Source organism: Coenobita brevimanus, chromosome 60, assembly GCF_032717465.1.
Source record: "Coenobita brevimanus isolate Jiangsu-jjx chromosome 60, ASM3271746v2, whole genome shotgun sequence".
Lineage (NCBI taxonomy): Eukaryota > Metazoa > Arthropoda > Malacostraca > Decapoda > Coenobitidae > Coenobita > Coenobita brevimanus.
Window position 1 is genome coordinate 22,342,867 of NC_137013.1, and position 27,233 is coordinate 22,370,099.

The 27,233-nt window shown below is 41.7% G+C and overlaps 1 protein-coding gene across 1 annotated transcript in view; it reads right to left on the reverse strand.

Annotated features, from left to right (window-relative positions):
- LOC145403316 (ovomucoid-like) overlaps positions 1-27,233 on the reverse strand; it is a 634,133-nt gene that overhangs the window by 71,529 nt on the left and 535,371 nt on the right. The window contains exon 6 of the mRNA XM_080275112.1: positions 1,370-1,510. Within this exon, the coding sequence (XP_080131238.1) occupies positions 1,370-1,510 (141 nt within the window). The remainder of the gene's footprint in view (positions 1-1,369; positions 1,511-27,233) is intronic.

The following is a 27,233-nucleotide window of genomic DNA, read 5'->3' on the forward strand; positions in this document are numbered from 1 at the left end:
TATCTGCTACATTTCATATCTACCCAGTCTCGCCTCCATCTCTCTCCTATAATCCATCCTCTTTTCCTCCTCCTGCAGCCTTATCACTGCACTTTACCGCCTTATAAAGTCACATAAATAGGAAAGGAAACCAGTCTCTGCTCTGATGCCATGACACTACGGAGATGCTACATTGTAAATGGCGCAGCCCCAGTTCTCCTGAAACATTAACCAGGTGAACTGTAGGCTGGTTACCATTATGCAGCAGCCCACCATTAACTTTTGGGGGTATTGGTAAGGAACTGTGGGACTTGTGCATAACTGGGCAGCACACCTGTTCGCCTATATCTGTACCACTGCATGAAGGCACGCTATCCAGCACCAGTCTCTATGAAAAAAAAAAAAAAAAAAAAACATGCTTATTCCAACAACTCTCTTCCGTTCTTTGTTTACATTGTTGTGACGTCCATTATATGGAGATGGGGGATGAAGTGAATACCTAAGTCTACTAATACCAAGTCGGTTCACTTTCCCTCAGAGCGCAGGGAGACGTGGCTTGTGTGTGACATCAGTCGGCTCAAGTAACAGACAATGTATAAAAGGACACACTCAAATTAAACATTTATAATAAGGGAAAACGAAGAAGGGGAAGTTGTACGGACTCGTTTAACTGTATAACATAGCAGTAGATTCCCTCACACCCCTACACCTTCCCTCACACCCCCATACCTTCCCTCACGCTTCTCAGTCCCTTCCCTCACTTCGGACTGAAAATGTGTCATGATCTGGAGAGTGCAGCATACACTCACTCACCACCGCGGTCAGGCGTCAACTGAACTTGGGTTTCGTGCAAGCTGACGTCACTCTGATGCTCCGCCCCCTGCGCCAGCTTGGACCCGTTTTAGATGGAAGTGATCCGACTTGGTATTAGTAGACTTAGGTGAATACAGCATATTGCTGCTGGCAGCCGAATTCTGTGTAACGTTCGAAGTTTTGTAGCAACTTTACCTTAGTGATTTATTTTCTATAACACACCTTGCCATGCTCCTGTCTGCTCTTTATATGGCCATATCCATCAATAACGTACAAAGCGATATTAAGGTTTAAGGTTTACTGTGAGGAAGATATATTATGAATTCTACAATACCACGCAGTATACTATCCATATCCTTACCCTTAGGCTGCCTCCTCACTGCCAGTATTGTCGTGGGAGATTTCGTGCTGCCTTTCTGTGACAGCACACATTGTTTATGGAACGTTTATATTATCTTGTATGCTACTTATACCTCCCTATTATTGACATATTTTTTCATCAGCAACTACCAGGTGTCACCAGAATTCACAGGTCAAAAACAATCCGATAAAAAAAAAAATGAGAAAATGCCCTTACCGTCACACTCTCCGAGGTGGGCGAGTCTGATGCATGGGTTGCGGCACTGAGCAATACGCAGGTAGCAGATGTTGCTGTAGGTCTGGCCGTTGTTGTCACACACGGGGTCGTACTCCTCGGTGCACACCTGAGGACACTCCTCTTCGAGTTCAGGCGAAAAAATGAGAATTACTTTGAAAATATTGTCTAGATTAGATGAGAAATGATAGTTGAAGTGAATTTTTTTTTTTTGTATTATCGATATGCATTATTTTAAAGATGTAAAGAATCCTCTGTTAGTAATGAGAACGGTATTTAGGTAGATACTGTACTGAAAAATTTTAATGAAGCATTTTATAAAGTCCATTATATTGTCAAAATACCATACTATGACAAAACAACACGCTGTTTTCATCAAACAAGAAACATTAAGAGGTCATGTCTTGGACTAATTCGTGCAAAGACAGTGCATAATGTTTCTGTATCTGTATCTATCTATCTATCTAAGTCTATCTATCTATCTATCTGTATCTATGTATATCTGTCTATATCTATCTATCTATCTATATATATATATAAAAGGATGCTATAGTCTATTTGATTGACCTGTACAGCTGCGATGCTTGAGCCAAGTAAGGTGCGTTTGAATCGCGGCTGCTGATTGGCCGCCTATAATTTATATCTACACCTCCTCTGATTTTAACACATATATATTTATATTTTTTAACGGCCTTCAATACAAGCTGCCCGATTATATATGGAATAATTTCTGAAGCTAAAGAGATCAAAATTAGCTTTAAAAGATTATTTTTATCAAAGAGAATTAAAGGTGATTATAAAGTTCCATAAAACGATGAGTGACGTTTGAAATAAGTTATCCACCCACGGTGTACATCCACGTCCGCATGTTGGACTACATCCACGCACTGTGTACACCTACGTCCCCTTGTGCTATAATATCCACTCACGGAGTACACGTACGTCCGCATGTTGCACAACAATACATGCCGGCATTTACTTCAATGACATCATCGGCGGCCAATCAACAGCCGCGTATCAAACACACCCTACTTGCCGTATACATCTCAGGTGCACAGGTCATTCAAATAGACTATAGTACAGAGGCATGAATTTATTCAGCCAATGCCATAATGCCTTTAAGCATTAATGAATCTCATTTTAGTCATGCGTGTCTTGAACTACTTCAGATATGGTATTCAGGACATTTCTTCTAAAATATATCAACTCTTTGAGGCTAGGGTAGTACAGTGACTTCATATTACAGTAATACACTGTCTTACTGACGTAATCATTGATATGGTGTTCTTCCCACTATTTATCTCTTTTTAGATCTACCGAACCACCTACAACTCCGATATATAGAGTGGCAGAGCACAGCATCAAAACTCTTATTTGGGAGGCGATGTAATCGACATAGTTCGAAAGCTTGAAAAAAAAAGTAATATACGTTACTTAAGACTGTCTTATAAAAAGGGAAGAAAAAGAAAAGCTGTCGCCATAATATTGCAGAATAAAGCCAAACAGCACCAAGTTCAGCGTTTAAAGTGTGAACTGTTTTTATGGGGAATTAGAACGAAAGACGATCAATGCGCATTGCTGGAAAGCTTATAAGGAAGTAACAGGTATTATTAAAGAGAGTTTTCTCAAAATTCGAAATCAGTTCTAAAAAAAAAAAAATGAAAAATTTATTACCAAACCTGTGCAACTTCAAAGACGATATAAGCAACAGCGACTCTACACACATTGCTGGAAAGCGTATTAAAAGTAACACGTGCTACTTGCATGATATCTAGAGAGAGAGAGAGAGAGAGAGAGAGAGAGATTCATGGATAGATATAGACATACAGATACAGATATAGACAGATAGATAGATAGATTGGTAAATAGACAGACAGATACAGATATGGACATAGTTATGGATATATATAGATATATACATACATACATCTATCTCTCTCGCTATCTGTCTACCTATCTATATACATAAAGGTAGACATAGATACATATAGATATATGCATCTTTCTATCTCTCTATCTATCTCTATATCTATCATCTATCTATCTACCTATCTGTATCTATATCTATCTATCCATACATCTATATCTGTCAATCTATCTATCTATCTATCTGTCTATCTATCTATCTATCTATATCTGTCAATCTATCTGTATCTATCTATATATCTACCTATATATGAAATAGTGAACTAAAAAGAGCACAGAAATTAACTGGGTTACCTCCGAAATTACTAAATGTTATCCTGGCGCGAATCTTGTTTCCTTGGATTCTTCTAAACACAGAGGAACACACAAAACACACTTCCGATACACCCTAATGGTACATTGTGGGCACACAAACTCAGAGTGGCGATACTACAGATATATTATTATTCTCACGCTCTAGGTACAACCCTGTCACATTAAGTCTGAGACATAGAAATTGTGAGGAAAGTGGTCAGTCTGGGATATGGGCTCTCAATCGGACTGCCTGAAAAAACCTCTCCTTTGAGTGCGCTAGGTAGGTCGTCGCAAAGTCTATACACCGTCAAAAGGGGAAGACCCAGGAGGTGAGTTTGTGTCTGTATTGTAGGGTATTGTTAAAAGTGTATCTGGATGACAAAAGTTTAAAAGGGAGAGACTATGACTGTAGTTCCAAAAGTGAGAAACTTGACACCTAGTTCTTCCTAAGGGCCTGGGGGACAGATGTTAGTGTGTTTTGTTCCCAAAGTGGGCACACATGGAGGTTAGAAAGGACCCGAGAAAGTTGGCACAGCAAGGTTATACAGTGATGTCACCGGGATCTGTTTCCCAGGTGTAGGGAGGAGGGGACTTAGAGGGCATGGAGGGAGCACAGGAAGAAAGGTAACTCCAGGGATCGGGGTGTCTTCCAGCAGTCGGCTGGGCCCGGGAGACGTCGTGACTTCTCCGAGGCTGAATTGCATCGGGCAGTTCAGACGTTGAGGAGGGACGTCGTGGCTTCTCCTGAGCTGAACTGCGTTGAGCTAGTTCAGATGGCGAGGAGGGAAGTCGTGGCTTCTCCTTAACTGAATTGCGCCGAGCCAGTTCAGTGGATAAGGAGGGACATTGAAGTTTCTCTGGAGTTGTAGGTTAGGAGGGACATCGTGGCTTCACTGGGGCTGAACTGGATTGTGCCAGTTCAGGATCGATGTCGCATCGAACTAATGTCAGTGGTTTGCGATGAGCCAAACCAGAGTCGTGAGAAGCATTGACCTTTGTCTTTAGTAATGCATGGAGCCAGTACTAGACTGAGGAGCTCTGGCCATTTGCAGTACATAGGGATCTGGCTGCAACGTCAATTGAGGTAGGACTCGGGGCGAGAAGGGAGGCTAGTGGTGGCATGTGCATGATCTCCATGCCCCTCTTGCTCGGACCCTCATATGGTAGCTCTCTTGATGGTGGGGTGGGGCTGTCTCCCGTCTCGTTGATGGTGGTTTTCTGTGGTAGTAGCTGGAGCAGGGTCTGTGGTAGGTGACCTCATTCCGAGTATTTTACTACCCTTGCTGTTTTTTAACCCACGTCCTTGTGGCAGGAGGTCGAATGTTTTCGACTCGTTCATGACCATGGTTGGCATAAAGTCCTTCAGGGTGTAGTACCAGACTCTAGATTGTTCGTCTAGTTTCCTTTTCAGGTCTCTGACGAGGATGAGGGGGCTTGGTTAGGGGTAGGTTCCGAATAAGCACAGTAGGTGATGAGGCCCCTGGATTTTCTTCTTGCGTCCAGTGTTGGTGACCAAGAAATCGTAGCAGACGAACATGGCAGTGTTGGTTGAATGTGGTCGGTGAGAGATGGTGGTGATGGCTGCGGCTGCACTGGTGATTGAGAGGAGAACTGTGACCTTTAACCCAGGGTCAGGCTTGAAGTAGCCCGTTATGGACACGAAGGTGGCAGTGGGATGGGTGTTGGCTGGTATGGGGATGGGGGGGTGGAATTTTTGCTTGTCAGTGACCTTTTTTTATTATTTTCCTGAGTTATGGGGTGAGTTTGATTTGCAATTGGGGTTGGAAGGGAGGTGAGGGGTGGGGTGGCAGGTTTTGATGATAGTGGGGGACTATATCTGTCAAGAGGCCTTGATTGGCAACCTGACCTGGTGAAGATGGGAATGCGGCTTCTCCTGTCGGACAGGTGTGTGGAGGCGGATGAAGTGCTGGTGGATGATCTAGGGCTTGGAGATGATGGATACGAGGTTGGGCAAGGTTGTAGTGATTGTTGTGGCCGGTTTACTGGAGATAGGAGATAGATGTGAAGGAGTATGTGAAAAGGTATGGGGTGGCTAGGTGGCTAAGGGTCGAGAAGGTGAATATGAGTGTGTGTTGGAAGATGACAGGGGGGAGTTGAGGATGAGGGTTGCTGGTCAGTGGAGTGTGCAGTGAACAGGTTGGTTGGTGAAAATGAAGGTAAGGCCTGAGGAGATGACCATAGCTGTCTTGTTGCGGTATTGGGTGGTGATGGGAGGGGAGAGAAGTTCATGGGTGGGGTGGGGAAGACAGGATAATGAATTGTGGGATAGCTAAATGACTCTTGCTGTGCGTAATGAGGGGTGTTGAAGGACGGAGTTTTGGTTTCCTTGGTTTTGGTGTTGGTTTGGTCGGTTTCTGTGGGATTATATCGACGGGCATGTTGGTTGCGGCATACTCTGGTTTCGCAATGAAAATCAATGACGACCTTCTAACAACTCGGCACGAGGGTGATTTCGAAGGGACCTACAACCTTTGTCCGAAGTTGTAGTGGAGAGGCAATCTAGCAACCATAACTTGTTGGCCCACTTGGTATGGATTATTGTGAATGACTTCGTCCTTCTGCAGGTTTGGGCAGTGTTGCATGTGGCAGAGTCGGATCTTGAGGTGAGGGAATGGGTCTGGCGCGGCTTGTGCGGTTTGTAGTGGTTGATAATCGGTGGGTTGAGGAGTGCTAGCCTCCCCGTCGGCAGAGGAGCAGGAGCTGGAGGTGGATGGGTGATGCTAAAGTTTACCTTCAAAGACATGTGATGGTGGAGGCTCGTTTAGCATGGGCTGGGGGATGCAGGAGGGCCTAGAAGGCCTTGGGATCTTGGATCCCTTCATGATTTAACAGTAAGGGCAGTCACACGCCACATGTATACTTACGAAAAAAAAAAAAAAAACCTGTCAGCAATCCTAACCTACTTCTAACCTAACAAAACACTCCGGCCGTCCATACAGTGATGGGGGCCTAAATTCCCCACCCACTAAAGGGTGCTGCAGGAGACCCCGTCGCTGTCCCATGAGGGACCTACCTAATCTATCCGTGCCTACCTTCCCGCCTCCTATAACTAGGCCTCTAAGGCCCCTATTCATGGAGATACCCTAACGGTATTCCTGCAGGGTTTGGCTTCGTACTATGGCAAGGGTCTCTAACTAGGCAGACCGGAATGTCAAGCTGACAGTCTATCGAATGGTCTATCACAAGTATACAATGCGGGAGAGAGTAATGAGAGGCTCAGAAAAACTGGTGCTGTTGTTGGGCAGAGTGACGACTGGCTAGGCCAAGCAGCAGTCTGACTTATACAGCCCGCTGCTGGATTACACTCTTGGTTAATCCTTAGTCTGCAGGTAGCTGATTGGTCCGTTACCTTTCCCTCTCTGACATGATCATCTGCGCTGCTATGTGAGACCACACCACGTCACCTACTCTTTTATCATTATTTTAATTGTTTGTTATGTAGATTTCCTCCAAAGCTTTTCTTTGTGCCCTTGTTAGTTTTTTATCTAATATTTCTGTTTCACTCCAATTCGGCAGATGATATTTTTCATCTATGTGGTTGATCAGGGCACTATTTATCCAATGATGTCTTACATCACCTTTATGCTCCTTCAGCCTCGTTTCTATGTCCCTACTGGTTTCTCTGTAGTAGGCTGCTTCACAACCACTACAAGGTATCTTGAATACTATGCTATTGTCATTTTGGGGGCCTTCTTTTTTCTCTCGTATCATATCAATTATTTTCTTACCTTATGATGTCACCATGTTTATGATGATATGGCGTAGTGTTTTTTCTAAGACTCATGACTATGTCCGAGTTTAGTACTATTGGGTATTTGTCCTGTCTTTTATCTGACTTTCCTCTTTCCATTCTTTGCTTTGCTTTCTCTTTCAGTGTGACTAGAAGGCCCTTGGGTATTCCAGTTTTAGAATGGCACTTACAGTCGTTCTATTTTATGAAGGCAGATTGGGTGGGGCCTCCTAAGACCTCACACCGCTAGCTTTGTTGCCACATCGCCGCCACACACGTGCTTCTCTCTCTCTCTCTCTCTCTCTCTCTCTCTCTCTCTCTCTCATATTTATATTAACTACTTCTGTTTTTATTTTCTTTATTTTTTCTCTTCTTTTGAATTTTAATGGGCAAGCTTCCATGGCGGGAGACTGACAGAGTATGACCCGCACACACAAGGGCATCTCGTGTCACTCCACTTGACAACGTCGCAAAACCAACTCTGACAAATCTTACCGGATTTATACTATACCATAGTTTTTTTTTTTAATTACATCTATACAGAGTATTTAAAACTCATTTATAAGTAGTTACTACCTTAAAATAGGAGAAAGTGGAAGAGAGAGGTGAGCAGGAGTAATTACACGTGTGTGGCGGTGGTGATGTGGCAACAGAGTTGGTGGTGTGAGGTCTTAGGAGACTCCACCCAAACTGCCTTCATAAAATAGAATGACTGTAGGATGTAATGTAATTCACTTTGGAGATACTCTGTACTACAAATCCTAAATACTCTTAGAAAAAATCCAATAACCACCCCTTGAGGTGGTTTGGTTATGTGGAGAGAATGGAGAGTGAGAGACTAACGATAAGTGTGTACGTGAGTGACGTGGAAGGGGGGAGAGGAGGCCAACGATGAGATGGAAGGATGGAGTGCAGAGGTATATGAATGAGAGGTGTGTGAGTTGGGAGGAGGGCAGTGAAATGACAGGGGACAGGGCAACATAGAGGCGATTTGTTTGTGGCCACCCCTTACAGGGTAAATGAATCTATCAACAGATAGATAAATAAACACATAGAAGAACTCCACATTCTGTGGAGTACTTATTGATATTGTTGATTTTTTTTTTTTTTTTTTTTTTTTTTTTGAGGGGAAGGTGACAGGATATCTAGAAGGAGGTATCCCAAGACCGTTCAAGATAGACTTGAAATTTTCAGGAGTGCTGTATTTTAGTTGCAGGCTTCTTTTGGCACATTTTTTTTCTTCTTACCACTACCGCCACAATATCGTCCTCTATTTTTTTTTTTTTTTTTTTTTTTTTTTTTTTCCCTCCTTTGCAGCGCAACCTACTGAATCGGTTTCTTTGCAAATGTTCCTGTATGTAGTCGTCAGCATATACCAAGGCACCTGGGTACTGACAATGAGATCCAACAAATACTTTCTGACATACTGAGGAAAATCAAAATGGCAGCTTCATGCCTGAAAAAGCTCAATCGGAAAGTACGAGTATTTGGCCGATTTTCACGAAACTCGGTGGAAATGTAATGGGTCATGAGTGACCATGAACTGCATAGTATGAATGACCTTGACCTTGATCTCAAGGTAACAGGTCAAAATCCGCAAAAAAATATTGAGTCATAATAAAAGTCCATTACTATTAGGTGTACAATGATAACAAAAGTATTTTCATCTAGAATGTGAAGTCTTTTGAAAACTGCTTCAGCAATTTCAGAATTCTAGTTATTTTTATTATTATAATAAGAAGGCATGGATGAGTGAAACTGTGCCTGTAGAGCGGAAAAAGGCTGTGATTGTACCCCTGTACAAAAATAAAGGTGAGCGAAGAGAGTGCAAGAATTATCGTGGCATATGTTTATTGAGCGTGGTAGGGAAGGAATATGGAAGAATTATAATACAGAAAGTAAGAGAGAGATCAGAAGTCCTAGTGAGTGATGAACAGGGTGGCTTAGAAGTGGCAGAGGATGTGTGGATCAAGTATTTGCAGTGAGAAAGATAGCAAAGAAGGCTTGTGAGAAAGACCATAAGATGTTCATGGCGTTCATGGATCTGGAAAAGCATACGACAAAGTAGACAGAGAGGATTATGGAAAGCTTTGTGCATGCACGGTGTAGATGGTAAGCTGCTAGGTGCTGTCAAGAGCTTTTATGAAGGTAGCGAAGCATGTGTAAGAGTTAATGGACATCTAAGTGAACGGTTCACGATCGGTGTGGGCGTGCGACAAAGTTGTGTGATGTCCCCATTCTTGTTCAATATATATATGGATGGGGTGATGAGAGAAGTAAAAACACGAGTAAATGAGAGAGGGATGGCGTTGGTAATGGATGGTGATGGATGGAATATCTCAAATTTGTCGTATGCTGATGATGCAGTACTGCTTGCAAGTACCGGACAAGAACTTGGTAGGCTATTGCAGAGTTTTGCTGATGTCTGTGAGCGGCGTGCCTTGAGAGTAAATGTAGAAAAGAGTAAAGTGATGGTTACTGAGCGAGAAGGTGACTCCCAGTGTGATGCTACAGTGAATGGAGAGAGACTGGAATTGGTAAGAGAGTTCAAATACCTGGGTACAATGATAGAAAAGAGAGGAAAATGTGCAAAAGAAGTTGAAAGTAGAGTGACACATGGAAGAAAAGTAGCTGGTGCAGTGAAGGCCTTGATAAGAAGCAGAGGCATGAGTGTTGCAGCTGCACGAGGCTTACATGAGGAAGTGTTAGTGCCAGCTTTAACATTTGGATGTGAGACTATGGAGTGGCATGAAAATGAAAAGTCAAGAGTAAGAGCAGTGGGGATGGGACTCCTGAGGAATATATGTGGCGTACAGAGGGTGGATAGGATACGAAATAATGTGATTCGTGAAAGGTGCGGAGTGAAGAAGTCGGTGGAAACCAGAATCGAAGAGAGTGTACTAAGATGGTATGGTCATGTGGAGAGAATGGATGACAACAGAGTGGTGAAAAAGGTATATCTGAGCGAATCTGAAGGAGGGAGGAGGTGAGGTAGGCCAAGGAGAAGGTGGAGAGATATGGTGGATGAGTGTGTGAGGAAGAGAGGTTTGGAAGTCGGTGAGGCTAAGGAACTGACAAGAGATCAAGCTGGCTATGTTGTGAGGAGAAGTGCATGATCAGTGATTCTGCAGTGTCCGGGTTGACTCAATCGGATACGTTTATGTGAAGCTACAGAACGTGGTGAATGTTTTTGTCGTATCCGATAGAGCCAGGATTCCAGGGGCTTGACTGATGAGTGAATGGAAGCGTGGCCCATTGGATTGGGCAAATTTGGGCTGTCTGGACATTGCTACTCCAAACCCTGCCCTTGGGTGGAAAAGGATGTCCGGAGGATGCTGCTGGTGCTGCTGCTGTTGATGATGATGATGATGATTATAATTATTATTATTTTTATTATGAAAGGATATTGTATGCGTTGGATAGATAATGATATCAGTGATGCTGAGGATGATGATAATGATAGCCGTTTGAGTCGTCTTCCCTACACCTTTCCACTTCTCTCAGCTCCTCCACTCCACCACTACCTCTCCACTCTCCCCCCCCTCTTCCCCTCCACTCCACCACTACCTCTCCACTCTCCCCCCCTTCCCCTCCACCACTACCTCTCCACTCTACCCCCCCACTTCCCTTCCACTCCACCACTACCTCTCCACTCCCCCCCCTTAACCCTCACTCCACCACTACCTCTCCACTCTACCCCCCTCTTCCCCTTCACTCTACCACTACCTCTCACTCTACCACTACCTCTCCACTCCACCCCCCTCTTCCCCTTCACTCTACCACTACCTCTCCACTCCACCCCCCTTACCTCTCACTCCACCACTACCTCTCCACTCTACCCCCCTCTTACCCTCCACTCTACCGCTACCTCTTCCTCGCCACTCATCTTCCCTCTTCCTCTCCACTCTCCTCCTTTACTCCTTCCTCTCCTCCTCTCCACTTTTCCTCTCTCTTCCTCTCCACTTCTCGCTACAACTTTCACTACTCCCCCTTCCTCTCCACTTCTCTTTCTTCGTCCCTTCCACACATCCACTTTCTTTGTTCTCTGTCAATCTTCCATCTTTCACTTCTTTCCCTATTTCCTTCCTTCCTTCCTTTTTCCATTCTCTTCCAGTCTTCTTTCATTCCTGGTTTCTTTCCACCACTTTCATTTCTTCATCCACCTTTTCCTTCCTGCCTCTCTTTACTCACTTCCTTCCTTCCCCCAGTTAATTGTTCCGCTTCTTACTTCCTTCTTTCTCTTGTTTCTACCTATTCCTTCATTCCTTCCGTCCATCCACCCACTCCGCACACACAAACACCTATAAACTCCTCCACACACAATTTATCTCAATTTTTTAATGGTAAGCAAAGGTATCGTTGTGGGCAGACGCCATAACTCGGCGCCTGTCAGCGGTACTCATCATCATAACTTAGACCTTTTAGCTGTGGTGGGTTATTCACCCTCTATCCTGGGGAACAGGGGCACTGTATTATCTAGGTCACCATAATTACCTTCTCTTGGTGTTAAATTAGTAATCATTTTACGTACCAAACCAAAAGAGGTGGATAGACACCAGAATCGAGAGGCGCCAGCTGCCTGCACCAGGAACTGAACCCTGGCAATGTCGGACCAACACCTTCGTCTCTGACAATACTAATCAGTCGGTCACCCTTGTGGTGGCGGCGGCCTGTTTATATATGACCACAGGGTACTGAAAAAATCCATTTTTGTAAGTAATTACCCGATTTTGTAAGTCAAACATTTTAAAACTCGTGAAAAATTACGAACCATGTATTTTAGTGTGGCTCACGTCGGGTGTTTTAGTACGCCTTCAGAGGAAACCACCGCAGCAGTAACTAAACACTGTCTTGATTTACAAATTCGTTGGCAATTTACAGTAGAACTTGGTGTTTGCTTCAAACTTATGCCAGACGATTATGTTTTTGAGAGGAAAACCCACCTTAGACTAAACGTAAGGCAACAAATTACATCGGGCTTTTGGCTCAACTACCCATTGTTACATAGCCTATGATTTCATCATCCTTTGTGTAATTCTAACGTACAGTATGCTGCATGTTTGATCACGAGCGTGTTCTACCTCACTCCCCCCCTCCTCCCTTATAGTAGAGTAAGTCGTTCTTTCTGTTGTTCAGAGCAGGAGTGTCAACTCTTTGTCCCCTCTGGCTTCATTTGCGCGTCCTTCTTACAAGTTGTATCAAGCTCTGCCGGCCCCTATATAATGAGCTCAGTCTCTACATTAATTGCCACTTAGATCTACTCCTCATTTTGCTCACATCTCTGTCCTCCCCTGTACAGTTGTTATTATTGTGAGTGCTCAGGAAGTCTCCAACCATCTAGCAGCTGCGTAATTTGAGTATAAGTGTTATTACATTTTTTCCTTATACTGTATAGCATAAAGTGTTAATTCGTCGGCCTAGTAAGGTTTTTGTGATTCATGTGTTTTTATGTCAGTCATTTTTTATAATATTTTGTATCTGTAATAATATATCTTGCATTCACTGAGTATTATCTGGTATTCTCATTTTATCACGGCTGACTTAGATAAATTTACTCTTGCTAATTTCGTGTTAATAGAGGCTATTGCAGTTAACCATATATTTAACCTGTTTTTTGCCATTACTTTATCCTTATGAGTCCTGAATGTTTTATTGTTAGTTTGAACATTAAACTTTAACTTGTAATTTTACCTAACTCTTTTGTTTTGAACCTGGAACTTTACGGGACAGTAGTGATTTTTAGTATTCTCACTTAAAGTGTACATTATCTTTCTCTGTTCCGTAACATAAATTTGGCGACCTCTTATCAGGATATTCAGGATATTATCATAAGGATATTGCTTGATATTTTGTGACTGTGATTTATTCATGATGTCTACTATTACTACACTTGATGAAGCCAAAGATTTTTTGTCAAATGTGCAAACAGTGTGTGATGTAGAAAACAGAACAAAGAATGAACTTAAGCTTGTTGCTCAACAATTGGGAATTGCAGTTCACTCTCATCATTTTAAAGATCAAATTGTTGGCATGATTAATAAAAGCTTGTTTAATGTAACTCCTCCAAATGAGCAAACGCTGATTGAAATAGCTAAGTTACAGCTAGCTCTGCAGGAGGCTTGTGCTAAGGAGGCTGAATTTCAGGCAAATGCTCGTATTCAGGAGGCACAGGTACAGGCTCGGGCACAAATTGAACTTGCTAGGATTCAGGCAGACCATGAGTATCGCATGAAACAAGGTGGAACTGGATCATCTAGCTCTGATGATTTTGATGTGGCTAAAAATGTTAAACTTGTCCCTCCTTTTAATGAATCTGATTTAACAAAGTATTTTCAGTTGTTTGAGAGGGTAGCTACAGGTTTTAATTGGCCAAAAAAGTATTGGCCAGTACTCCTTCAAACTGTTCTCACCGGTAAAGCTCAAGTAACTTATGCATCTTTGCCTCAGGATCAATCTGATAATTATGATGTAGTTAAGAGCTTGATTCTTAAGGCCTATGAGCTTGTTCCTGAAGCCTATAGAGTAAAATTTAGGACAACTTATAAGCAAGATAAGCAATCCCATGTTGAGTATGCAAAAACCAAAGAAGATCTGTTAGAGCAGTGGTTAAATTCTAAGAATGTGGATTCTGATTTTGGTAAATTTAAGCAGATGATTTTGCTGGAGGACTTCAAAAGGTGTATTAATAAAGATGTAAGCTTATATCTTGATGAGAGAAGAATAGATAATTTGTCTGATGCTGCAGTTTTAGCTGATGAATATGTTCTCACTCACAAGAGATATTCTAAAGAGAAAAGGAAAGCTGAGAGTAAGTACGTTGCCTCTACTCAGAGTACAGGTAAGAGGAAAGAGAATAAAGATGATGTTTCTCAGGAAGTAAATACCAGCTTCACCTCTAGATTTCAGAAAAGTAAATGTACTTATTGTAGTAAGCTTGGTCATACTACGGAGAAATGTTTCAGGAGACAGCGTGATGTGAACAAAAAGGAGTCTTTAAATATTCAATCAATTGGTCTAGTGTCCACCCTTGAGAGTTCCCAGAATTCTTTAACTGAGTTAACTGAACCTGCTTTGAGGGGTAACTTAAATTCTCATGAAGGAGCTCCTCTTTTGAGCAGTAACGTGGGTGACACTGTCAAGAGTTCGTGTGCTATTTTCCTGTCTGATGGTTTTGTCAGTCCTCTGGACAGTAATGACAGGAAGTCAGTTAAAATATATCGTGATACAGGTGCTTGCCAATCCCTTATGCTGACCAGTGTTCTAGGCTCTAATGTTAATTCCTCTGATGAAACATGTAATCTTACAAGGTGTAGGGAATAATTACTTCTCTGTCCCTCTGTGCAGAGTGAATTTAGAGTCTGGTTTTGTTAATGGTTCCGTTATGGTTGGGTTGGTTGAGACACTCCCAATGTCAGGTGTAACTTTCTTACTTGGAAATGATATTGGTGGAAGTCAAGTGTGTCCAGCTTCTCAGTTGTCTAGTGAGCCAGTGGCTGCGGCCCAGGATTGTGATGTCCCTGATGTGTTCCCTGCATGTGCTGTCACTAGGGCTAAGTCTAAAGTTACAGGTGACTTAGAGGATAATGATGATGATGATATCCTAGCTGACACTTTTCTTGCTAATTTGGACCACTCACCAGATGAGGCAGTACCCCGTAGTGTTGATAATTTGTCTCGTCAAGAGTTGGTTGAGTTGCAGGTTGCTGACCCTGAGTTGAAAGGTCTAGCTAACTCTGCTTGCAGTGAGGAAGAGTCAGCCGGTGCTTCTACTTGTTATATAAAGTCAGGAGTACTTATGAGGAAGTGGAGACCCCCAACAGCATCAGCCGACTGTGAATGGGAGGTTGTACATCAAGTTGTCATCCCTCGTGTTTGTAGGCAGGATATCATTAGAGTGGCTCATGATTCCAGTTTGGCAGGACACCTTGGAGTGAGGAAGACTGTGGCACGCATTTTGAAACACTTCTACTGGCCAGGTATCTTCAGGGATGTTTCCTGATATTGTAAGTCTTGTCACACCTGTCAAGTTGTGGGGAAGTGTAATCAGACCGAAAAGGTTGCACCTCTAGTTCCCATTCCTCCTTTTGAGGCGCCATTCACCCGTGTGTTGGTGGATATTGTGGGCCCTCTTCCTAAGACTTCTTCAGGATTTTCTTATGTGCTGACCCTGATTGATATGGCTACTCGTTATCCTGAAGCCATTCCACTTAGAAATATCTCAGCAAAGAACGTGGTTAAGGAAATGCTGGGGTTCTTCACAAAGTTTGGTCTGCCCAAGGAGGTACAGTCAGACCGGGGAAGTAATTTCATGTCAAATGTTTTCAAGCAGTCTCTGAAAGAGTTGGGCATCACCCAGATCACGTCTTCAGCTTACCATCCCCAGACCCAAGGAGTGTTGGAGAGATATCATCAAACACTCAAATCGATGCTCAAGAAATACTGTTTGGAACATCAGAAAGACTGGGACAAAGGTCTTCCATTCGTTGTATTTGCCGCAAGAGAATCTCCAAATGAATCACTGGGCTTCTCACCTTTTGAACTCCTGTTTGGCCATGAAGTAAGAAGACTCCTTAAGTTACTCAAGGAATGCTGGCTGTCGGAGGAAGATGACTTCAACCTGCTGGAGTATGTGATGAAGTTCAAAGAACGGCTGTCCACTGCTTTACAGCTGGCGAGAGAGAATTTAGGAGCTGCTCAGAAGATGAAGACTTGGTAAGATAAGAAGTCCAGGTTACGCCACTTTCAGCCAGGAGATCAGGTTTTGATTCTGCTACCAGTGCATGGGCAACCTCTTCAAGCCAAGTTTAGTGGTCCTTATTTCGTGGAGAAGAAACTCAGTGATGTCAACTATGTCATCGCCACACCAGATCGTAGAAAGAACAAGCAACTTTGTCACATCAACATGCTAAATTTATATCACAGGCGGGACGCAAATAACCCAGTCTGCACTATAGCTGTTCCACCCAAGTCTGCAAGTGAAGTTCTCCCATGCAGCATGAGCCTGAGTGATAGTTTGGGGAAGAATCCTGATATCATGAATGATCTCCAGACTAAGCTTTCTCATCTACCTCCCGAGGAAAGGCAGGAGTTTTCGGCATTACTGCAGGAGTGCCCGCAAGTGTTCCTTGCCACTCCAGGAAGAACCACTGTGTGGATGCATGATGTCAATGTTGGAGACGCAAAGCCAATTAAACTGCCTCCTTACCGTGTGAACCCAGTGAAAGTTCCTCTCATTCAGAAGGAGCTTGGCTACCTGTTGGACCACAAGATGATTGAGCCCTGTCAGAGCGAGTGGAGTTCTGTCACTCTAGTCCCTAAGCCAGGTGGGTCACAGCGGCTTTGCATCGACTACAGACGTGTTAATCGGATAACCAAAACAGACACTTACCCTCTCCCTCGCATGGAAGATTGCATAGACAAGATCGGAAAGGCTAGGTACATAAGTAAGTTTGATTTGTTAAAGGGATACTGGCAAGTACCTATGACTGAACGTGCTAGGGAGAGCTCATGTTTTGTAACACTAGGAAAGACTTTTGCATGTTCTGTAATGCCATATGGTATGAAGAATGCACCAGCCACATTTCAGAAGCTCATGAATGTTGTAACAGAGGGTTTGGCAGGGTATGTTGTTCATATTGATGATGCATTAATCTTCAGTGACAACTGGAAAGATCACCTATGCCATGTTAGTAAATTTCTTGAGCGTTTGGTTCAGGCTAATCTTGTAGCTAATTTATCAAAGTGTGAGTTTGGTCAAGCTAAAGTTCAGTACCTTGGGTACGTAATTGGTGATGGACATGTTGCACCACCAGGAGCTAAGGTTCAGGTTATAAGTGATCTTCCCAGACCTAAAAGTAGGAAAGAGCTACAAAGATTTTTGGGAATGGTAGGTTATTACAGGAGATTTGTTCTTAACTTTTCAATTCTTGTATCACCACTTACAGACCTACTGAAAAAGGGAGTTAAATTTGTCTGGACCAATAACTGTGAATCCTTTTTCAGCAAACTTAAAGCTATCCTATTAAGTCAGCCAGTGCTCGCTACTCCAAATTTTGCTAAGCCTTTTAAGATGGCTGTTGATGCAAGTGATACAGGAGCTGGGGCTGTTTTGCTGCAAGGGGATGATCAGGGTATTGAACACCCTGTATCTTATTACAGTAAGAAGTTCACTCCACCTCAAAAGAACTACTCAACTATTGAGAGGGAGCTTTTGGCCTTGATTTTGGGTTTGCAGCATTTTTCATTTTATTTGTGTTCTGGTTTTGACCCCATAGTCATTTATACCGATCATAACCCACTGAAATTCCTTAGTAAGTTTAAAGATAAAAATCAGAGATTGACAAGATGGAGTCTACTTCTTCAGGAGTATTCATTAGACATACAACATGTCAAGGGGAAAGAAAATGTTAGTGCAGATTGTTTATCTAGACTTTAGACAGATTGTTTTAGAGTAATAAGAAATTTCCTTTGTAAATTTCTTTTTCTTTGTGGGGAGGTGTTACATAGCCTATGATTTCATCATCCTTTGTGTAATTCTAACGTACAGTATGCTGCATGTTTGATCACGAGCGTGTTCTACCTCACTCCCCCCCTCCTCCCTTATAGTAGAGTAAGTCGTTCTTTCTGTTGTTCAGAGCAGGAGTGTCAGCTCTTTGTCCCCTCTGGCTTCATTTGTGCGTCCTTCTTACAAGTTGTATCAAGCTCTGCCGGCCCCTATATAATGAGCTCAGTCTCTACATTAATTGCCACTTAGATCTACTCCTCATTTTGCTCACATCTGTGTCCTCCCCTGTACAGTTGTTATTATTGTGAGTGCTCAGGAAGTCTCCAACCATCTAGCAGCTGTGTAATTTGAGTATAAGTGTTATTACATTTTTTCCTTGTACTGTATAGCATAAAGTGTTAATTCGTCGGCCTAGTAAGGTTTTCGTGATTCATGTGTTTTTATGTCAGTTATTTTTAATAATATTTTGTATCTGTAATAATATATCTTGCATTCACTGAGTATTATCTGGTATTCTCATTTTTATCAGGGCTGACTTAGATAAATTTACTCTTGCTAATTTCGTGTTAATAGAGGCTATTGCAGTTAACCATATATTTAACCTGTTTTTTGCTATTACATTATCCTTATGAGTCCTGAATGTTTTATTGTTAGTTTGAGCATTAAACTTTAACTTGTAATTTTACCTAACTCTTTTGTTTTGAACCTGGAACTTTACGGGACAGTAGTGATTTTTAGTATTCTCACTTAAAGTGTACATTATCTTTCTCTGTTCCGTAACACCATATATTTGGCAGACGTCCAATATAATCAATAAATTAATAAATTAATTTAAAAAATAAATCACAATAAAAATTTTAAATTGACATATAATCTGCAGTCACCACTGATACCCAAATCCGGAAGAAATATTGCTTGGCACTTGTAGAAACCTGCGACTCGTGTCCAGCTGAGCATTCATATGGTATTAGCAGAATTAAAAAAAAAAAAAAAAAAAAAAAAAAGCAGAATTGCACTGGGGCCTCCGGCGTGGCTCTTGTTCCAGACAGTTTGTTGTAAAAAGTAAATAGCCTTAACACAGAGATGCTAGATGGCACCACCACAGGTATCAGCTGACAGCAAACTGGGGTTCTCCATATCAATTAACCTTATATCGGACCACTTTTATGCATCAATAGGCTTAATTAAGCATTTTTAATAAGGTTGTCGCTAGATGGCACCACCTATGATGTCAGCTGATGCCAGATTTGGATTCTACAAGTAAAATTACCATATATGGTGCAACTTTTATGGTTCCATAAGCTTCCCTTTAACAAATCCGCCTGAAGCGTAAGAAAAGAACGCTGGCCACTCACTGACCTGCTGGCTATCGCCACAGGTAATTACTGGAGTCGTCCTAAATGTGAGACTTGATGGTAACAGTATTAACGCTTCCATTATCAGGAATAAAATACTATACTAGATTTGTCGTCGTGAGAACTAGATGGTGAAAATATTGACATTCTCACGCTCCTATGCTCCCTCTTAGCTGAATAAAATCATCTGGTTAACTCCTTCAGTCCAATGATGTACTTTTAATTTTACTCTTACTGCTTCAAGACGAATTCAATGACTGGAGAAATCACTTGTAGTGGGACGGTTAGAAGGTCTCTGTTATTCCATTCGCACCCTGGTTTCACTCCCTGACTACAAAAAATCGTCAGAGGGCTGCATGAATAGACACAGAGTCATTGTATTGAAAAAGGTTAAAATTTAAATGGAAAGGAAATATTCTTATAATTGGAATTACCAACAGATATTTGTGTCAGTGGTACGATGGAGTTGTTTATGTCCTGCCAGTCAGGGCTTTCCCTGGTGACAGAGGCGCACCTGTGCCGTTGAAGAGTAACTTAACCCTTCCAATATGTGAATAAATTAACTGTTTAATTCCTCCTACCGCCAATACTCTGATCCAGATTAAACCGTCCAGTCTGATGACGTACTGTTTATTATATTATTGTTCTCTCTAAACGATTTTAGTGACCTTAAAATACACCTCTTAATATATAGCCTTGACTTGTTCCTTCCATACCAGAAATAAATATGAAGTAGCACTCAGACTGTGCCACACCCCCTACCTGCAAATGATCAAAGGCCGAACATTTGACTTTATCTTGTGAGCTTGACTTTACTCTGAGTGTTCTTGTGTTCTTTAAAATCCTATTTCCTTCACCATTACCAAACCCTCAACTTTTTCACCAAGTTTGGCCCAAATCTGATAATGTTCGAGTTTACCTTTCCCAGTGACCTCCACCATGACTTATTCTTCTCATAGTTGAAAGCCTTCATCCTTGGCTGACCCTCAGTCATTCTACTGAGTTTGATTCAAAGCAAATAAAAATTGGTTCAGATATTGGATCTAACCACTGGCCGTGACCTACAAACTTAATTTGTGACAGACTAGTCTTTAAATCAAACTACAGTACTTCGTCGTAGCATTGCCCTCAGCCTTTCCACCAAGTCTGGCTGAAATCGGATCAAAATTCTTCAAGTTGACTTTGCTATATGATTCTGACATTTGACTAATTTGTTGAAAAAATGTCATGTCAATTCATGCGAAGACCTTCATACCAACCACCGAGTTTGGTTCAAAGTACATCATGGCTTTTTAAATTATTTTGTTTACATTCCAAATGAAAGAATAACACAAACAGCCAGGTAAAACATGTGCTTATTGCAGCATCGTGTGCACAGATGTAATAAAAACTAAGAATGAAGTCCCATGGTTATAGCAAACAATTGCTACCGCATCCAGCGCATAAGCACGAAATTGCGAGATAACGATAGCACAGAACCTATTGAATTTATCCTAACACGTACCGGGCACCTCAATTGTAAACTCAAATTTTTCATTTTTTCAGCAGTTCAGTCCCACTAAATGCATACATGCATATGGTAAAAATTATGTAGGCTTGGTTAGGTTAACAGAAAGTAATGAAAAGGGCTGCATACGGAAGAAACACGTACCATATAAAGACCTGAGATCGGCTTGAGGTAAGGGGTTCTGAGGCTATGGTAGGACAAATCTAAACTGACGGCTAGGGTGGGGCACGAAACTCTCTACAGTGTTGCCACGTTTTCCATACGCGCGATGCCCTCCCCATCTCTCTCTCTCTCTCTCTCTCTCTCTCTCTCTCTCTCTCTCTCTCTCTCTCTCTCTCTCTCCTGGGGGAGATGTGCATCACCCTGGGCAATTTTGTTTCTTTTATGAGTGACTTATAAACTAATGCTTTCATTTCTTTATTTTTTATTATATCTAATTATATTTAAAAATATTTATTATTGTTTTACATTTGTCACCAGATGACCTCGCTGGTGCGGCGCCATGATTTGTTTTCATTCAATCATTCTCTCCCTCCTTCCTTCCCTCCCTTCCTCCATCTCTCCCTCAACACCTTCCCTGGCCTACCTCCCCCCTCTCTCTCTCTCTCTCTCTCTCTCTCTCTCTCTCTCTCTCATCTATGATGTTTTAGGATACATTTTGGTTATTTTCTATTACATTATATTGTACAAAATGTAAATTTTACTTTATTTCCACACCATCAAGGAGGTAAGGACACAAAGGAATGTTACACGAGGAGGCTCTGGCTGGGTTTGTCTGGGTCCGTGTGAGTGTTGTCGCTCACGAGAGTTTAATGTATTATTTTTTCTTTTACTAAGAAATTGGCACCTTTTTACTTATATTCTTGCACATTATCTCATAATCATAATTGTGACATTATTACCCACCCCAGAAATACAGTAAAAGCCAATATAAGTGACTACATTTTTTTTTAGCAACAATGTAAAATATTTATGCCACGTTTCTGTATTGCCGTATAAATATTTCATGCATAATGAGTTTACTGTTCTTTCATATATTAAATTACACTCGTTAACATTGTCTTCATATGTGTTTATCTTATTTGTGATACCTTTTACATACATAACAGCCGTTTCACATCGCGGGTTTGGGAAACATAGCAACACTGTAAAGAGGGTCGCGCCACACCCTAACCGCCAGTTTAGATTTGTCAGACCATAGTGAGTGGTGAGTTAGTGGTCTTCACCACCTGGGATTATCTCCTCGAGTAGGGACTCATATTTTAATCCATCAAAGCTACGAGAGGCCACAGATTTTGCACTATCAGCGTCGGCAGAAACAGTGTGTCCAGGCATCTTGAAATGAAATGAACGGATCTTGAATTTGACTCTTTGTTATTATACACTGAAGTGGTCTGGCCATGTGGAGAGGATGGAGGGTGAAAGACTGACGAAAAAAGTGTATGTGAGTGAGGTGGAGGGGGGAGAGAGGGAGGGGGAGGCCGAGGATGAGATGGAGGGATGGGGTGGAGAGGTGTATGAGAGATGGGGGTGTGAGTTGGGAGCATGGCGGTTAAATGGTGAGGGACAAAGCGACATGAAGGCGCTTTGTTTGTGGCCACCCCGAACGTGATTTAGGCGTCTGGCAATAGAAAGATAGATAGATAGTTATTATCTCCACCAAGGAGGTTATGTTTTACCATTTTTTTTTCTTTATCGGTTTGTCTGTTTGTTTGCATGTTAGCAGGATTACTCAAAACCTTATGAACAGATTTTGATTAAATTTTTTGGAAGGGTCGGCCAAGGGCCAGGGAAGAAATGATTAAATTTTGTGCCGGATCCAGATCCGGAGTATCCCTCACAATATCTCCAAAGGTTCTCAGTGAATTTCGATGAAAATTTGTGGAAAAGTGCGGCAGGGACCAAGGAAGAATTGATTAAATTTGGGGGAGGATCCGAATCCGGATCCTATATCCACGGATCCGGATCTGGGATTAATCAAAAAGTTATGAACGAATTTTGATGAAATTTAGTGGAAGTCTGGGCCATGAGCCAAGGAAGAAATTATTAAATTTCAGGACGGATCCGGATCCGTATCCTATGTCCACGAATCCGGATCCGGATCGTATATCCACGGACTCAGATCCTTTAGGCAATGGCACTGGCGGAGGTATAATCTCTGTGCTTTCTACTCTTGTTTCGTTTTCTTGGAGGGAATGATCTGCCGGGTTCCTGACCTTTGGTTCCTTTTTACTTGATTAACACACACACACACACACACACACACACACACACACATATATATATATATATATATATATATATATATATATATATATATATATATATATATATATATCATCATCATCAGCCGTTTGAGTATCCACTGCAGGACCGGCCTATCCCGACCGAAGTCAGGACAATACAGCCAATGTATCTCTACCAACTGGCTTAGGCTGTCTAGTAGAGATTGTATGTAGGGTGAGAAGTGCTTGTAAGTGTAATTGTAGTGGCTTTGGATGTGTGTGTTGTCTGTGAACCAAGTGTAATCGGCCCACGCAAGCCGACTGGGTGCAAGCATACTTATAGTAAGCGACACTGTTTCAACCACAGCACCCCTGGTGTCCGCCAATGTAGTACGTGGCCGGGTGAACACTCCCAAAGTTTTTTACCCTGGCTCACCCATGTACGAAACGCACACTCTACCACTGTACCATAGAGGCTCTATATATATATATATATATATATATATATATATGAGGTGGAGGGGGGAAGAGGGCGGGGGAGGCGGAGGATGAGATGGAGGGATGGGGTGGAAAGGTATATGAGAGAGGGGGGTGTGAGTTGGGAGCAGGGCTGTGAAATGGCGGGGGACAGGGCGACTTGGAGGCGATTTGTTTGTGGCCACCCCAAACGGGATTGAGGCGTCTGGCAATATATATATATATATATATATATATATATATATATATATATATATATATATATATAGTAAATGAAGAAGCTTCAATGAAATTAGGTATGAAATGGAGGGAGGGGGGCCATGGCCATGAGCAGCAGCTTCTTAAAAGGGGCGCGGACCCTCAAAAGTTAAGAACTACTGGGATACACAATGGCCGAATGTTCTCATAATTACCAAATGATTATCGCTGCCAAGCTTCAACCTGTAACTAAATCACACATAAGTCAGTTATAGTCTTTAGTTTGAACTATTTGTCTAGACGAATTTTAAACGTATCAATAGTTTATCCATTAAGTGCTGTTCCTGGTTGATTAGTCTGTTGTTCTACTAACCGCATCTTAACGTAATTTCTCCCTATATAAATTATGTGTTTCTTCTCTTGCTTTCGAGTTTTATGCAATTATTTCTTGGCACAGTATATTTCTTTATTAAAAAAAGTAATGACATGTAATACTACAGATAACATCAAGCGTTTTTATGATCGAAGATTCTCTCGATGAAGCTTACCATTACTTTTGCCCCGTTACTGGCTGCCAGTCACTGTTTTCAGTTTTTGCCGTCTTTACTTATAGTAACTTCTAAATCCTTCTCGTCTTTTACTTCCGTCAGTGGGGTATCAAACATGCGGAATTCATATTTCATGTTTCTGTCTACATCAACTGATACGCTCCGAATATTACTGTATCCAGGTCGTTTTGTAAAGTCTAGATCTTCAGTCCGCATTCATAATTACGCTGCCTTCAGTCTTCATGGTATCTGCAAATTTCGTTACCTTAAAAACGAAATCACCTTCTAGATAATTGATACTGACAATGAAATGAACTGGTACAAGAACTGGCCCTTGATGGACCTTGGTATTAACTACTAGCCACTCTGATTCCTTGACAACTAGTAATATGTGATGCTTGTGATTCGTTAACCAGTCACCAATTCATGAATCTCATTTGTCAGAGAGGCTGTAGGTTAGGGTTCTTCCAGCAATATTTAATGGGGGACCTTTTCAAAAGCTTTCTGGAAATCTAGGTAGATGATATCCGAATATATTTTTGCGTCTCAATTATCGTACTTTTTTTTTTTCATGAAGTATCATAAGGCTTAATCCATTATTACCAAACACGTGCTGATTATTTGTTGTAAGATTATACTTACTAAATTAGATAATTTTTTTTTTTTCAAAAAATTGTTTATTACAGACGTAGGCTGACTTTGAGGCAATTTGTCGGGCATCTGTTATTCCACCTTTTAAAAGTAGGTGTTATATTAGCGAGGATCCATTGATTCCACTCCCTGTATTCAGATAATGATATATTGAATATTCTAGTTTCAGTTTTACAAAAGGCTGACTGTCAATAGCGTTCTAGAAGTACACCATGAGATATCTGACACATTCTAGTTGATCTGTTTGGGTTGATTTTCTGATGATAATTTAATTCCTCGTGTCCTGTCAGTTCGTTGGTTGTTAATACCATCGTCGTCTGGTCCTAAAAAAACCAACTGTGGGATGGGAATGTGTACGCTATTTTCTTTTGTGAAACCACTGTGCAAGAAGCCGTTTAGTATTGTTGCCATTGTTCGGTTCTCATGAATAAGGTCATTTACGAGTTAAAGAGAAGGCTTATGTTATCCTTTATTATTTTCCTTTTTCCTTACATAATGAAAGATTCTCTTAGAGTTGACTTTGCTTCACGAGAAATGTTTGCCTCATTGTCTCGTTTAGTGGTCCAGATAATGTTTGTTCAATGCTGCTGTAATTCAAAATAATCGGTACCGATGTCGTGATTTCCCGTGCGTTTATTTTATTTTCTCCTCTCTCTCTCTCTCTCTCTCTCTCTCTCTCTCTCTTGCGATGAACGATTTCTTCAATATTCGACATAAGAGCTGGTTTACTAGTGAGATTATTTTTTTGGGGGGGAGGGGGGGAAATCTCTTGTATATTTCTTTCTTTCGATAGACATGGAACGGTTAGTGAATATTTTCAACATTTCTTCGACATTTTCAACTTGCAATAACTTAATCCAGTTGGCGCTGGGATTATCGTTTTTCACATTATCGAAGTTAGCATTTCTTAAGCTAGGAAGTGAAAGGCTATTTATAGTTGTCTTACAGTTTGTGTTAATATTAATGATGACTATATTATAGCAACTATTATTAAAATTTTCACCAACATCATACAAATTTATTACTCTTTTGTCGAAACATGGCCTTGTATGTGTACGACGTGTCTGTGTACGAGGTTTAATCGATAATTATCCATTTTTTCCCCCCTCGTAAACCAGCAGGAGTGAGGGGAAGCGATTCAGGGTTGAGGGGGTCACCTTGAATCGTTGTGAGCATTGTCAAATATGTTCAGCGCTGCCGTCCAGCCCAGTCACTGCCGAGCAGCGCGTGTTTGAGGACGTGTTCATCTGGTTGGTTGCATTTTCATTTTGTGGTAATCAGAATCAGCACTTCATCAAGAGGATAATAGCTGATGATGAGTCTTGGGTGTATGGATATGACCCAGAAACGAAAGGTCAGTCGTCACCATGAAAGTCAACGGAATCTCCATGGCAGATTCGGAGCAAGGTGAAGCTCATGCTGACTTTTTTTTTTTTTTTTTTTTAGACTGCCAGTGAATTGTTTACTACAAGACTCTCCAGAAGGCCAAACAATCAATAAAGAGTACTAACTAGGAGTTCGCCATTGCCTACAGAATGCAGTGCGTCGCAAGAGACGAGAACTGCGGAAGGCGGTGAACTGGCAGCGTCACTACGACAAAAGTCGGAGGCACTGGCTGAATCGGTAGGCAGGTGGCCTATACAGTATACTAATGGACCCAGGTTCGACTCCTGATTGGGGTAGGGAATAGTTCAATAATCTGAATTTCATTTAAGCAGACTTTACTGATCTTCCAAAGGACCTGCCGACAAGTCGTCAACACACCCCCGTTAATATCAATACACCAGTCCTGTATGAGACAACATGTATTCAGTATGGACGGTGATTGTTAGCGCCGAAGTGGTAACATGTGGAGGCGTATGGTAAGTAGGAGAATTACTGAGCCTTGGGAACAGACTGAAATCTATGCCCCGAGTCAAAAAAAGAAAAAAAAAAAAAAAAAAAAACGCTCCAACCCACTCATCTCATCTTATCTAGGATTTTTTGGCCAAACACAGGATCACACTGGTCTGGCAGGCTCCCTACTCTCCTGACAGGGCTCCGGCCGCCTTTTGGCTATGTCCTAAACTGAAGATGAAGATGAAAGGTTCTAGATTTGATTACATAAAAAGCATAAAGACAACGGCAACAAATATATTTAGACATATTAAAAATTGCCTTTATAAAATATTTCTAGCAATGGAAGGACCGCATGGCTCAGTGCGTTAAGTCCCAAGGGGCATACTTTGAAGAGGCTTAAAGTCTGAACTCAGTAAGTAAGCTTGTTTTCTCTCACGAACTGCAGGTCAGGTACTTATCGATCAGAATCGTATTCAATGCCTCACTTAAAAATGCATTGTTTACTCCTTCATAGAACCTGGTGACTTCTTAGCCTGCATAACAATATTTCCATTCAATACTTGGGTCATTA